Raw genomic sequence first — 14,478 nt, forward strand, 5'->3', positions numbered from 1 at the left:
AGACTATTTCAGCCCAGTGTGGTGAGTGCTCTGATGATGTGGACATAGGCATGTCATTTCTCTGTGTTACAAGAGATATGAAGGACATGTACATGTGCACTTAGTGTCCTGTGTTTTGTACAACAAAATACAGAAACCTAAATGTGGGATGTGCACACGAGAGGGTGATGATTTCCTCCATGAAGGAGTTTTTTAAAAATTTATTTTTAATTGGAGGATAATCACTTTACAATATTGTGTTGGTTTCTGCCATACATCAGCATGAATCAGCCATAGGTATACATATGTTTCCTCTCTCTTGAACCTCTTTCCCACCTCTCATCCCATCCTACCCTCCTAGGTTGTCACAGAGCCCAGGACTTGAATCCCCTGGGCATGATGGACTTCTGGTCTTCAAATACATCAACCTCAGAGTTCTTTTAAATAATAATCTTCTGATATATTTTTCACACATAGTTATCAATTTTTTTAATATACTTATTTATGTGTTTGGTTGCATTGGGTCTTCGTTACAGTGCATAGCATCTCTAATTGTGGCATGTGGGCTCAGTTGCCCTGGGCATGTGGGATATTAGTTCCCCCACTAGGGGACCAGGGATCTAACCAGAGCCTCTGGCATTGGAAGATGGATTCTTCTTTTTTTCAGTGTTTATTATTTGGATATAATTATTGTTTTTTTTTTTAGCATTTCCTTTTGTACTGGGGTGTAGCCAGTTAACAATGTTGTGATAGTTTCACATGAACAGTGAAGGGTGTATGTCAGCCATACGTACACATGTATCCATTCTCCCCCAAATTCCCCTCCCATCCAGGCTGCCACATAACATTGAATAGAGTTCCATGAGCTGTGCAGTAGGTCCTTGCTGGTGATCCATTTTAAATACAGCAGTGTGTACCTACCTGTCCATCCTGAACTCCTAATTATCCCTTCCTCCCATCCTGGAAGGTGGATTCTTAACCACTGGATCACTAGGGAAGCCCCACATAGCTTTTTAAAAACAAGTATTTGTCAAGTAAAAGATACTCAGATGCAGGAACAACTGCATTAAACATCAGATACAGAAAATACACATCCTGCTTGTCTACTCTGCTAGAAAAGGATGTTAAACATTCTTAGTCTTTGCTGAGTAGAGCATTTCATCTGAGGGAACTCAGGCAGAGTAGATTGTTATTGTGTTAATATTCCTTATCAACCTTTAGTTTACGGTGACCAATAATGCTCTTTTCCATTTTTTTCCCTGCAGTATCCAAAGCTGTACTTTATAGTCTTCTGATATCGTGTATCAAGCACCAGGGTGGTGTTGGCTCTGCTGTGGGTCGTGTTCCATTCTAAGTGCACCCTGTTCACCTGTGTGTGTTTCCGTCTGTTGCAGTCGTCACTGTTAAGAGCTGTGCTTAGGGGAGCTGCCCCCAAGCCAGGGGAAGGTCAGCGTGCTCGGGAGGATCGCATATGTTTCTCAGCAGCCCTGGGTGTTTCCAGGAACTGTGAAGAGTAACATTTTATTTGGGAAGAAATATGAAGAAGAACAATATGAAGAAGTAATAAAGGCTTGTGCTTTGGAAGAGGTGAGTAATGACTCTTGAGTTGCATGTAGTTGAATTTCAAATAATGATAACATTGATTTAAGCTCTAAGGTTTGTTAAAAGTTCTTTTTTTTTTGAATCTGAAAGGTCTTATTTGTTGCTTTATGCTGGACTTCTGGGTAAGTATGAAGTCATATATGTTGCTGTTTTAATTCTGGTGTGATAATGATGGTCATAGAATGCCTTTGTTTCATTTGGTGAAGTATCATTCACTTTTAGATTCTTTTTTTAATGGACAGTTAACAAAATTTGAAGAATAGAGAGTGCCATGTAATGAACCCTCATGTTTGCACCCCCAGGTTCAGCCGGGGTCAGCTGGTGGCCAGTCTTGCTGGGTCTTTACCCCTGCCCTGTGCCACCCCTCCACCCAACACCCCACCCCATCCCCCAGTATTCCAAAGCAGATCCTAGATCTCAGATAAGTTCATCTGTAAGTATTTCATTGTTGTTGTTCAGTCACAAAGTCCTGTCCAGCTCTTTTCGACTCCATGGACTGCAGCAGGCCAGGCCTCCCTGTCCTTCACCATCTACTGGAGCTTGCTCAAACTCATGTCCATCGAGTCGGTGATGCCATTGAACCATCTAATCCTCTGTTGTCCCCTTCTCCTCCTGCCCTCAATCTTTCCCAGTGTCAGGGTCTTTTTCAATGAGTTGGCACTTCGTATCAGTTAGCCAAAGTATTGGAAATTCAGCTTTAGCATCAGTCCTTCCAATGAACATTTAGGGTTGATTTCCTTTAAGTATGCACTGGTTTGATCTCCTTGCAGTCCACGGGACTCTCAAGAGTCTTCTCCAGCACTACAATTCAAAAGTATCAGTTCTTTGGCACTCTGCCTTCTTTATGGTCCAATTCACACATCCATACGTGACTAATGGAAAAACCATAGCTTTGACTATGTGGACCTTTGTTGGCAAAGTGATGTCTCTGCTTTTTAATATACTGTTTAGGTTTGTAACAGCTTTTCTTCCAAGGAGCAAGCATCTTTTAATTTCATGGCTGCAGTCACTGTCTGCTGTGATTTCTGAGCCCAGGAAAATAAAATCTGTCACTATTTCTACCTTTTCCCCATCTATTTGCCAGGAAGTAACTGTGAAGACAGCTGAGTGCTGAAGAATTGATGCTTTTGAACTGTGGTGTTGAAGACTCTTGAGAGTCCCTTGGACTGCAAGGAGATCAAAACAGTCCATTCTAAAGGAGATCAGTCCTGGGTGTTCATTGGAAGGACTGATGCTGAAGCTGAAACTCCAGTACTTTGGCCACCTCATGTGAAGAGTTGATTCATTGGAAAAGACTCTAATGCTGGGAGGGATTGGGGGCAGGAGGAGAAGGGGACGACAGAGGATGAGGTGGCTGGATGGCATCACCGACCTGATGGACATGAGTTTGGGTGAACCCCGGGAGTTGGTGATGGACAGGGGGGCCTGGCGTGTTATTTATGGGGTCACAGAGAATCAGACATGACTGAGTGACTGAATTGAACTGAATGGGGCCAGATGCCACATAAATCATCAATAAACATATTCTGTTACCATAAGCAATATAGTATGTAACATTTTATATTATCATTAACCACTTTTAAAAACTTAATTTTTTAAAACAAGTTTAAAAAAATCTTTTAAGGATTTTAAAAAGTTTTAGGCATTACCTAGTTACAGGTATCATGTTGATAAATTCTGGTTTGATATTTTCCCATATATATTGCTTGACCTTACAAAGCCCTCTTGGACGCCTGTAAGTTTATACTTTCATATTTACACATTCCTGGCAACTTGGACATTTTCTTTTCAGGTTGCCTTGACAATCATAGATAATAAGATCCTTCTGTGTCTAGGTATAGAGGCCTGCGAGACTTGAGTTATTTTAGTGTTGCCTTCATTTCAGATATAATCTTTGGTCACCCCCTGGGCCATGTGATGTGAAAGAACAATAGGCTATGAAGTGGTTCAAAAGGACATGATCTGGTTCAGATTCCAGCTCTTCTGTTTAACAGCTGACCATCCTCAGACCAGTGATACGACCTCACTTAGTCTCAGTTTCCTCATCTGTGAAATGGGGCCAGTGCTTCCTGTGAGCTTGTTGTGAGGATTAGAGATAATCAGCATCAGGGTCCAGCACAGAGCTTGGTGCACAGATCTTACCCCCCATGACCTGAGAGAAGCCATGTACATGTGTACAAATGATGGAGCAGAATAAGATGGTCTTTCATGAGAGATGAGAGGTGTAAACAGAGCCTTAGGAACCCAGCAGGTAGAGATGAGTCCAAGATGGTTTCATGCGAGAGTACACTTGGGATGAGCGTGGGAAAATGGGCAGGATATTGACAGGCTGTGAGAGGAGGGGTGATTCCATATGGAAGAAAAGCTGTGAAGGAAGCAGGGCTCCTGCTGCTTGACTCTAGAGTCCAGCCCTCCTCTGCCAGGGCCTCACGTCCGGACCCACATTTACCATTTCAGCAGTCTGCTCCGTGGTGCTTCTACTGTACGTCTCCACCATCACTGAAGGGCCCTTGATGTACTTCTGGATGGATGGCATCAGATCTGCTTTGCCATTTCCTAGTTTGCCTCTAGTGTGTGTGTCTTCTGTCCAGTGAGAATTGGGGAAACTTAAAGGAAAATAACGTGAATAAGAACACCTGTCAGTTGGGGAATTGTAGTCTATATGCAAGTCAGGCTTTTCCCTTTAACCTAATTGGAAAATGGTGGCTAGGAATTTAGCCTGACTTGGATTTTGTTGCAAATCCTGTGAAATGGTTTTCCCATTTGGGGCTGGTCCATAAATAATGTTCAGAGTCAACAACACAGTCACAGTCTTGCTACCAAACTCAGAGAGAGCCTGTTTCTTGTGCCCTAACTGTGCTAAGTGAATGTGTGGATTTAGGTGCTTTTTCTAGAACATGGTTAAGGTTGCTGTGCTATGACGTGTTACTATTTTGTTAAGCAAAATGAAACAATGTAGAATCAAAGCATAAAAGCTACTGCTGCTAAGTCACTTCAGTCGTGTCTGACTCTGTGCGACCCCATAGACGGCAGCCCACCAGGCTCCCCCGTCCCTGGGATTCTCCAGGCAAGAACACTGGAGTGGGTTGCCATTTCCTTCTCCAATGCAGGAAAGTGAAAAGTGAAAGTGAAGTCGCTCAGTCATGTCCGACTCTTCACGACCCCATGGACTGCAGCCTATCAGGCTCCTCAAGTTAAGTGGAGCAGTTTTCAAGGACTTCAACAGTGAAACAGAGGCCAATATATGTGTGTGTGCGTATGTGTGTATGTAGGGCTGGGAACCTGTTTAAAGTGGCTCATTGTTGTTCATGAAAACCAAATCGAGAGATGGTAATAACTTCTGAACTCAACAATGAAAGATGATGAAAGAATGATGAATTTTCATGACAGATCAGTTGCTGCCTTTCATTGGATATAACCTACTTAAGCTTTGAGTGAGCAGGGACCCTGTGTGTCTGTGTGCCTGTCAGGGAGGGAGGGTTACGATGGACACTCTTTCTTCTCTTTATGGTCATATGCTTTGCATGTTATGACCCACACTGTGAATGTGGTCCCACTGTTGGTTTGATGGGAAAATAGGCATCAGCCACCAGTTGCAAATTACAATCAATTCCAGTCCTTTTTCCATTTATAGAGGGTGTTCTCACTTTTGAGTTTAGTGACTCTTGTTTTTGTAGCACATTCTGTAGAAGAGGAATGTGAGACTTAGGGAGATCAAAGGACTTGTTTCTCATGCAGACTCCAGTGTGCTACCCGTTTTCTCCCCAAATTTGCTAAAGTAGAAACAGAGAGTGAGGGCGTCATCTGCAGAAAGGAACTGCTGTGTATCTTAGGTTGATGCCTGAGGGGTTTAGTAGATAATTCAAAGATTTCTAACATAATAATTGTGTAACAAAACCTGATAGTTATCTTGTTATTGGGGGATATTGTTGTCATTGTTTTTTTAATTTCCCTAGATACTCTGGGGAAAATAGACTGATTTGTCCATTTACTTCTTAAATAATATTCAAATATAGCTTATGGTAGATTCCCAGATCCTCAAGTCAAAGCTTCATATCCTTCTTAACTTTGAGTTTTTCCTGCTTTCACAGACAAGCATCTACTTAGTCCAGCTGATCTGCTTGGTGTCCCTCAAGCACGTTGTTTCTTTCCTTTTGGTTTTCCTGCCCAGCCTGCTCTTTCTGCTCCCATTTCTCTACAGACCTTGTCTGTCACTCTATGAATTGCCTTAATTATCACTGTGAAGACATTGGTGAGGTGTTATCCCTTCTCTGAAAGTGAGAAGCAGAGACCAAGATCAGGAAAACTGGTAACTTGAGATAAAACAAGTCCTGTGCCTTCACCTCTTGGGCTTCCAGCTCTCACACCTGTGTCTCTAGCACAGACCTTTGCACCTGCATGTCCAGCTGCACCGTGATGTCACCGAGAGCTCATCTCAGCTTGTCCACAAGTGATGTCTCCTAAACCTGCCTCCACCATCTTCCCCCACTCAGTAAATGGAGACCCTGTCCTTCCCCTTCTTCACTCCAGACACCACAGTCTCCTCTTCTCTTTACAGCCCACACCCATCCTGTCCGCAGGTCTTACAACTCTGCCTTCCAAATGTGTCTGGAGTGTAACCCCGTCTCTCCATTCCCACTGTTTTCTAGCTTATTCCAGTAATGTCCTCACTTGTATCTACCTTTACCCTTCCCCACTTACTGCCTGGTTTCTGCAAAGCACAGGAGTTTCCTTGTAAACCTCAGACCATGTCAGTCCTCCCCACCCCCCCCTCCTTTTACTGGAGTGCCCCCAGGCTCCTCCTGCTCTGTCTCCACCCTCACCCCCTCATTCTCACTCTGCTCTCCTGCCTCCTTGTCCTGAACCCCTTGGGCATCTCCCCATAGCCCCTGCACTCACCCCTCCCTCTGTGAGGACCAGCCTCTCCAGGTCTGCCTGAGCCCCTCCCCACCCCCAGATCTGCTCACACCCTCTCTGAGGAGAGCCCTCACACCCCAGTGTGGACTCACTTCCCTCCTTCACTCTCCATCCCCCTGAGCCGGCTTCCTTTTCCTTCTTGTCCTCAGTCCTTGTGCTCAGGTTAATTTTCCATATCACCTATCTCCCAGCACGGAAAGAAATTCTAAGAGCTCCGTTTCCTCGTGGCAGAATTCATTGTGCCCAGAATGGTGCCTGGTGTATAGCCAATCCTCAATAAATACGTGTTAAAGTGGTAAAATGCATAAATGCTTTGAAAAAATACAGAATGAAAAAAGTGAAAAGCCCTGAGAGTTTAATTTTCCTGGTTCCAATTTAGTCACTATGAAATAAGCACATTGCTGTTGATTAAACACTTGTATGAAGAACTGATGCTAAAAGGTTAGGATGGCAGGAGGACACATTTTAAACATTTTTCTTTTTTCCATTTTCTATCTCCACACAGGATTTTCAGAATTTGAAGGAAAGAGATCTAACTGTGGCAGGAGATGGAGGAACCCCACTGAGTGAAGGACAGAAAGCCCTGTCAGCCTCGCCAGGTAAATGGGGTTTCAGTTGCCATCCTGCCCCTCTTCCTCTGAGGCTCCTAGTGGACATGAACACACAGACCCTGCTCACTGGGTGGGCCTGTGTGAAGCAAGGTCTTGGCCCTTTCCCTGGGCTTGTAGAAGGAACCTGGTGTTGTCGGACACCATCATGATTCAGAGATGAGACCCAGGGAGTGTGAAGTGTCCTTTCCTGACATCTCTCCACATTTTCTAGAGCCATGTATCAGGATGCAGACATCTACCTCCTGGACAATCCACTCAGCTCAGTGGACGCAGAAGTCAGCAGGCACTTGTTCTAACAGTGAGTTTGCATGTGTTTTATATCATTTTTTCTTTCCAGGAACCCTGAAGGGATCAGGAAAGGGAGCTCAGGAAAGCCTTTGTGCGAGACTCAACTCCCTCTGCTCTGGTGTTCCTCCCTCCCTTCTCTTCCCTCCACAGAAGATCCATCATAGAGAAATCTTATATCATGATGAGGTCAGGAGAGGAAAATACAGCAGGTGCTTCCAGTGTGTGGAGGAGAGTGGGGTCCATGCTTTAGGGAGAGAGGGATAGATGGCAGATTCCCCCATGACTTGCAGTTGATGGATCCAGACCCCAGGGATAAGCAAGGCAATGTAAAAATTTTAAATTGGAGAGTAGGACTTGGTAACCTGGTAACTGGATGCCAGTCCTTTTTCCTCCATTGCGTGTTGAAGGCACATTGCTGCTGCTTCTGCTAAGTCACTTGACTCGTGTCCGACTCTGTGTGACCCCATAGACGACAGCCCATCAGGCTCCCCCATCCCTGGAATTCTCCAGGCAAGAACACCGGAGTGGGTTGCCATTTCCTTCTCCAGTGCATGAAAGTGAAAAGTGAAAGTGAAGTCGCTCAATCGTGTCTGACTCTTAGCAACCCCATGGACTGCAGCCCACCAGGCTCCTCCGTTCATGGGATTTTCCAGGCAAGAGTACTGGAGTGGAGTGCCATTACCTTCTCCTGAAGGCACATTAGAAGTGAAGTTTTCAGTACCAACATAGGACTTCCATGGAAAGACTATTGGTTTTTGCTTATTAATTAATCTGTTGCTTTGGAAATACTTAATAAAGACTAAAATTTACAAATGATTTATTTCACATCTGAGTATAACTCAGTTGTTTTACATTGCTTCATGGATTCTTACTAGAATTAATAGTTAGACCCTTGTGTAGGTTTACCTTGAATTTGAAACTCGGTATCTTGGTTGAAGTCCTGACTCTCACTTTATTTCTGGAATTTGTTGTCAGTGGCTCTTTCTTGGCCACAGAACTCCTGGAGGAGAAGAGCTCTGATGCTTTTCTGTCCTAACACACGCTGACTGACGCCTCCGGTGGAGTCTAGACTGGCCTCTTTGTAAGCCTCATGAATTCGCTTTTTCTGAAACAGCCTCCACATCTACCCCACAGTTAGTTCCCTTGCTGTTGTTCACCTTGTAAAGCCAACGAGCTTTCCAGCTGCACTTATTAATGTCCTGCTGTATACACTGAGATCGATGCCCTTACAGATGTTCCTACACAAAGCCTCTCAGTTTATAAGGAGGACGGTGAGCCAGGAGAGGGGAAGGACCACACTGGGCAGAATAAGGGAGACTAGGATGCCCAGCTCTCATTCCTGCCTTTGAGGAACCTGTCTCTACATGGAGCTGGTTAAGACAGATGCCTGGGAAAGCTCAGCAGAGTCATGGTTTAGAGAGTTTCCATACAGGGTAGGAAGTACTAAGTGGAAGCGGAAGTGGCAGCTGGAGGGTTTCACTGAAGTTGGAAGGTTCCCTGTGCCCGGGGCTGGGCGGGCAGTGCCCTGGGGCCTGCGGGCTGGGCAGATATGTGGAGGCTGAGAAGAGGACCCAGTCCTTTGCTGAAGGAAGAGGAGAAGCTCAGGTGTGGAGGGAGGAGGAAGCAGGGCTGTGAGGAGGACAACAGGCACATCCTCGCCTGGAGGAGGCGGGGTGTTCGGTAGAGAGAAGCTGTTTGGGAATTCTCGTTGTCAGGTCCTGTATTAGTTTCTAGGACTGTGTCCATCCAGGCTGCTCTCACAGGAACCAGAGCTGGGTGGCTTAGAAATAATGGAAGTTTATCTATCTCGGTTCTGGAGGCTGAGAAAGTCCAAGTCAGGGTGCTGGCAGATTCAGCATCTGGTGAGGGTCTGATTCCAGTGTCCTCTTGTGCTGGAAGGGTGAGGCAGCCCTGTGGTTCCTTTTATCAGGACACTAATCCCTTTCATGGAGGCTCCACCCTCATGACCCAATCACCTCCTGATGGCCCCACCTCCTAATACCAACACAGTGAGGATTAGGTTTTAATGCATGAATTTTGAGGACAAAAGCATTCAGTCTATAGCAAACTGTCACAGATGGAGGTGCTTAGAGAACCTATAGAAATTGATTCTCTCATGGTTGTCGAGGCTGGGAGTTCAGTGCGTGGGCAGCTTTGGTCTCTGCTGAGCATGCCTTCTCACCCGCTGGCGGTGGCCACCGCGCGGTGTCCTCACGTGGTCTCCCCTCTGTCCTTGAGCACCCCTGTGTCTCTGTCCTTTCTTATAAAAATTTTTTTATTGAAATATGGTTAATTTACAATATTGTGTTACAATATTGTACAGCAAAATGGCTCAGTTATACACAGCTATACATTCTTTTTAATAGTCTTTTCTGTTATGGTTTATCTCAGGATATTGAATATCCTGAATACAGTTCTCTGCACTATACCATAGGACTGTGTTATCTGTCCATTATACACATAATAGTTCACATCTGCTAACCCCAAATTCCCAGTCCATCTCTCCCCCACACCCCCTCCATCCATGCAATCCCAAATCTGTTCACTGTCTGTGAGTCTGTTTCTGTTTTGTAGATAGGTTCATTTTTGCCATTTTTTAGATTCCACATATAAGTGATACGTGATATCTTTCTCTTTCTGGCTTACTTCACTTAGTATGATAAAGTCTAGGTCCATCCACATTTCTGCAAATGGTATTCTTTCTTTCTTTTTATTTTATGGCTGAGTAGTATTGCATCATCTATATGTATCATATCTTCTTTACCCATTCATTTGTCTATGGACATTTAGGTTGTTTCCATGTTTTGGCTATTGTGAATAGTTTTGCTATGAACATAGGGTTGTGTGTGTCTTTTTGATTTATAGTTTCCCCCAGATATATGCCCAGAAATGGGATTACCAGATTATAAGATAATTCTGTTTTTAGTTTTCTGAGGAATCTCCATACTGTTTTCCATAATGCCTGCAACAACTGATAATCCCACCAGCAGTGTAGAGTGGTTCTCTTTACTCCATTCCCCCTCAGCCACTGTTATTTTAATGCTGGCCATTCTCACTAGTGTGAGGTGATACCAGATTGTAGTTTTGATTTGCATTTCTCCAATAATTCACAATGGTGAGCTTCTTTTGGCCATCTGTGTCTGTCCTTTGGAGAAATGTTTATTTAGTTCTGCCTATTTTTTGATTGGATTTTTTGTTGTTGTTGAGTTGTATGAGCTGTTTGTATATTTTGGAAATTAAGCCCTTGTTGATCACGTCACTTGTAGTATTTTTTTCCCATTCTGTAAGTTGTCTCTTCATTGTGTTTATGGTTTCCTTTACTGTGCAAAAGCTTGTAAGTTTGATTAGGTCCTATTTGTTTACTTTTTTTTTAATTAAAAATAATTATTTGTTTATGGCTGTGCTGGCTCTTTGTTGGTGGGGCTTTCTCTCTAGTTGTGATGAGCAGGGGCTTCTCTCTAGTTGCAGTGTGGGCTTCTCATTTCAGTGGCTCCTCTTGAGCAGAGCACCGGCTCTAGGGTGTGTGGGCTCAGTAGTTGAGGCTCCTGGACCCCAGAGCACAGACCCGGTAGTTGTGGTCCATGGACTGAGTTGCTCTGTGGTATGTGGGACCCTCCTGGACCAGGGATCGAAACCATGTCTCCTGCATTGGCACATGGGTTCTTTACCAGTGAGCCACCAGGAAAGCCCTTTTTGTATATTTTTGCTTATATTTCTATTGCCTTAGGAGACTGACCTAAGGAAACATTGGTATAATTTATGTCAGAGAATGTTTGCCTCTAATCTCTTCTAGCAGTTTTATGGTGACAGTCTTACGATTAAGTCGTTAAGCCATTTTGAGTTTATTTTTGTGCATGGTGGGAGGGTGTGTTCCCACGTCATTGATTTGCAGTCCTGTGTCTCTGTCCTTGTGTCTTAGTCTCTGCTTCATCTAAACACCAGTCAGATTAGATTAGGTCCAGTATAATTAAGGGTAATGATTAATTCTTTAAAGTTCCTGTCATCAAATTCTAAGGAACTGATGGTTAAAGTGTCAAGTGAATCTGAGAAATAGCCAAGTGAAGAGATTTCAGCAGAGTCCAGTGTGTGAGAGGGAGACGTGTGAGGAGCTCTGAGCTCTGGACACGAGGAGCTGGGATTCCACGTCCACTGGGGTCATTAGTCTTTGGTGGGACCTGCCCGGCTGTAAAATGTGCTGAGTGTTGGGGTGATGAAAGAGTCGTGGAGATGGATGGTGGTGATGGCTGCACAACTATGTGAATGTACTTAGTGCCACTGGGCTGTATGCTTAAAATTGTTAAAATGGTAAATTTCATGTTATATACATTGTAACACTTACACAAACCTGCATAGTAGCACTGAATCTTTGAGAACATGAGAGAACAGGGCAGATGACACGTGGTGTGGCCTCCAGTTCTCTGATCTGTCCTCCCACCTTCTCCTTTTCATGACTTGATGAATTTTTCATTAGAGAAGTGCCTGTGTCTTGTCATGAATTCAGTGACAGGAGCTAGTGCTGTGACAGCGATTCCCTACCCCCACCCTCCTGGCATATCTCCGTATCTCAGCATCTTTATTCCCAGGACCCTACCTTGAACTCACAAATGTGTGTCATCCCATCTTGTGAGCATCTGCATAAGTTTCCCATCAGGGCAGGAACAGATCCTACTGGCTGTTGCATCCATGTCACAGGGGAAGGCAATTGGTGTGAAGTACAGTGTGCTGATCACAGAAGTTGTCCTGAGTTATTTTTTGAACAGAGGAGATATTTACAAAATCCTCTCAAATATTTTGGGTGTACCACTTTGGATATATACTTGAGAGAAACAGGCTTAAGACAGTTGTTTGCTAATCAGAACCACATTCTCTAGGGTGATTTAAAGCAAAAGCAGGGAGTATGAAAGAAATTTAGGAAATCACTCAGCAGCAACTGGAGAGTGTTCTCAAGCTAGAGAATTGGATGGAACAATATGCTGTGAGAGATGGTGGTCACGTGGAAGGTTAGTCATGTGAAGGGTTCTGTATTAAATGTGAACGAATCACACTTCTACTTACAATGAACAGATTCCTTCAGTCATGAAGGAAGGTCATTAAGGTTGTGAGTTTTACAATTTATGCTGTGAATACTAAATGGGTTCTGTCACCCACAGAAGGTTAGGGGCCTTGGGTGAACTGATGCTGTCTCACCTGTGTCCAGCTGTGGATCCTGTCCTGGTTCAGCCCCACATCCCAGACCCCCGCCTCCTGCATTATCAAGTTTTCGGGTCTGTCCTGATCAGACTCCCATGCTGTTGTCTACACAGCTCACTCTCCTGCTCCAGCCCTTCTTAGACCCCTCTTCACATTTAGGGAGCAGCTCCAGGTCCTCAGACAGAGAACAGGCTTCCTTGCCGTCTGCCCCCCTCAGCCTTTCCAGCTCCACCCCCAACTCGATGTCTGGCTGTGCGGGCTCTGTGGGGTCCTTTCTCATCCCATCTGTCTGTGCACACTGGTTCCTCTGTCCCAGAGCCAGGAGCAGTGCACAGGATCCAGAAGGAAGGTGGCCCTGCCGTTCCCTCCCGCTCCTCCAGGGGGCGCCCATGCCCTCTGTGGGTGCACTTGACCGTTTATGAGTCCCCCCGACTGGCACCCCACTCCAGTGCTCTTGCCTGGAGAATCCCACGGATGGAGGAGCCTGGTGGGCTGCAGTCCATGGGGTCAAGAAGAGTCGGACACTACTGAGCGACTTCACTTTCACTTTTCACTTTCACCCATTGGAGAAGGAAATGGCAACCCACTCCAATGTTCTTGACTGGAGAATCCTAGGGATGGTGGAGCCTGGTGGGCTGCCGTCTATGGGGTTGCACAGAGTCGGACATGACTGAAGTGGTTTAGAAGCAGCAGCAGTAGCAGCCATCTGCCCCCAAGCTGTGAATGCAGGAAGGTGCTTTAGCCCAGCGTGTTCTGTTTCAGGACCCCTGCACTTGCTGTGTCTTCTTCCAGGATGTTTCTCTAGACAGTCTCAGGGCTCCCGTGTCTCCCCAGAAAAGTGAAAATCGCTCAGTCATGTCCGACTTTGTGACTTCATGGACTATACAGTCCATGGAATTCTCCAGACCAGAATACTGAAGTGGGTGGCCTTTCCCTTCTCCAAAGGATCTTCCCACCCCAGGGATCAAATCCAGGTCTCTTGCATTGCAGGTGGATTCTTTAGCAGCTGAGCCACAGGGGAATCCAAGCAATATTGTAGTGGGTAGTCTATCCCTTCTCCAGCATATCTCCCCGACCCAGGAATCGAACTAGGGTCACCTGCATTGCAGGCAGATTCTTTACCAGCTGAGCTGTCAGGGACCAGCCCTTATACAGGATTATATGTGGGATTATAGGATTAATACAGCCTTTATATAGGAATAACAGTCAAACAACTGGTAGCTGCTCAGTAATTTCTATGTCATGACTTGGAAATCTTTACTCTAAAAACTTGGAAAACAGCTGTTGGTGCCTCCTTCACTGGACTACTTTTTAGAATTTTTTCAGTTCAGTTTAGTCACACAGTCATGTCTGACTCTTTGCGACCCCATGAGCTGCAGCACGCCAGGCCTCCCTGTCCATCACCAACTCCCGGAGTCTACCCAAACCCATGTCCATCGAGTTGGTGATGTCATCCAGCCATCTCATCCTCTGTATTCCCTTTTTTCTCCTGCGCTCAATCTTTCCCAGCATCAGGGTCTTTTCAAATGAGTTAGTTCTTCGCATCAGGTGGCCAAAATATTGGAGTTTCAGCTTTAACATCAGTCCTTCCAATGAACACCCAGGACTGATCTCCTTTGGGATGGACTGGTTGGATCTCCTTGCAGTCCAAGGGACTCTCAAGAGTCTTCTCCAACACCACAGTTCAAAAGCATCAGTTCTTCGGCTCTCAGCTTTCTTCACCGTCCAACTCTCACATCCATACACGACCACTGGAAAAACCATAGCCTTGACTAGATGGACCTTTGTTGGCAAAGTAATGTCTCTGCTTTTGAATATGCTATCTAGATTGGTCATAACTTTTCTTCCAAGGAGTAAGCGTCTTTTAATTTCATGGCTGCAGTCACCATCT

The 14,478-nt window shown here is 45.1% G+C and overlaps 1 protein-coding gene across 1 annotated transcript in view; it reads left to right on the forward strand.

The window, feature by feature from the left end:
- Positions 1-14,478, forward strand: part of LOC100851552 (ATP-binding cassette sub-family C member 4-like) — an 83,811-nt gene that overhangs the window by 57,705 nt on the left and 11,628 nt on the right. The window contains 4 exon segments of the mRNA XM_059892173.1: positions 1,374-1,394; positions 1,396-1,566; positions 7,004-7,097; positions 7,321-7,407. Coding sequence (XP_059748156.1) covers positions 1,374-1,394; positions 1,396-1,566; positions 7,004-7,097; positions 7,321-7,407 — 373 coding nt within the window.

The sequence above is a fragment of the Bos taurus genome, chromosome 12 (genome assembly GCF_002263795.3).
Source record: "Bos taurus isolate L1 Dominette 01449 registration number 42190680 breed Hereford chromosome 12, ARS-UCD2.0, whole genome shotgun sequence".
In the NCBI taxonomy this organism is placed as follows: Eukaryota; Metazoa; Chordata; class Mammalia; order Artiodactyla; family Bovidae; genus Bos; species Bos taurus.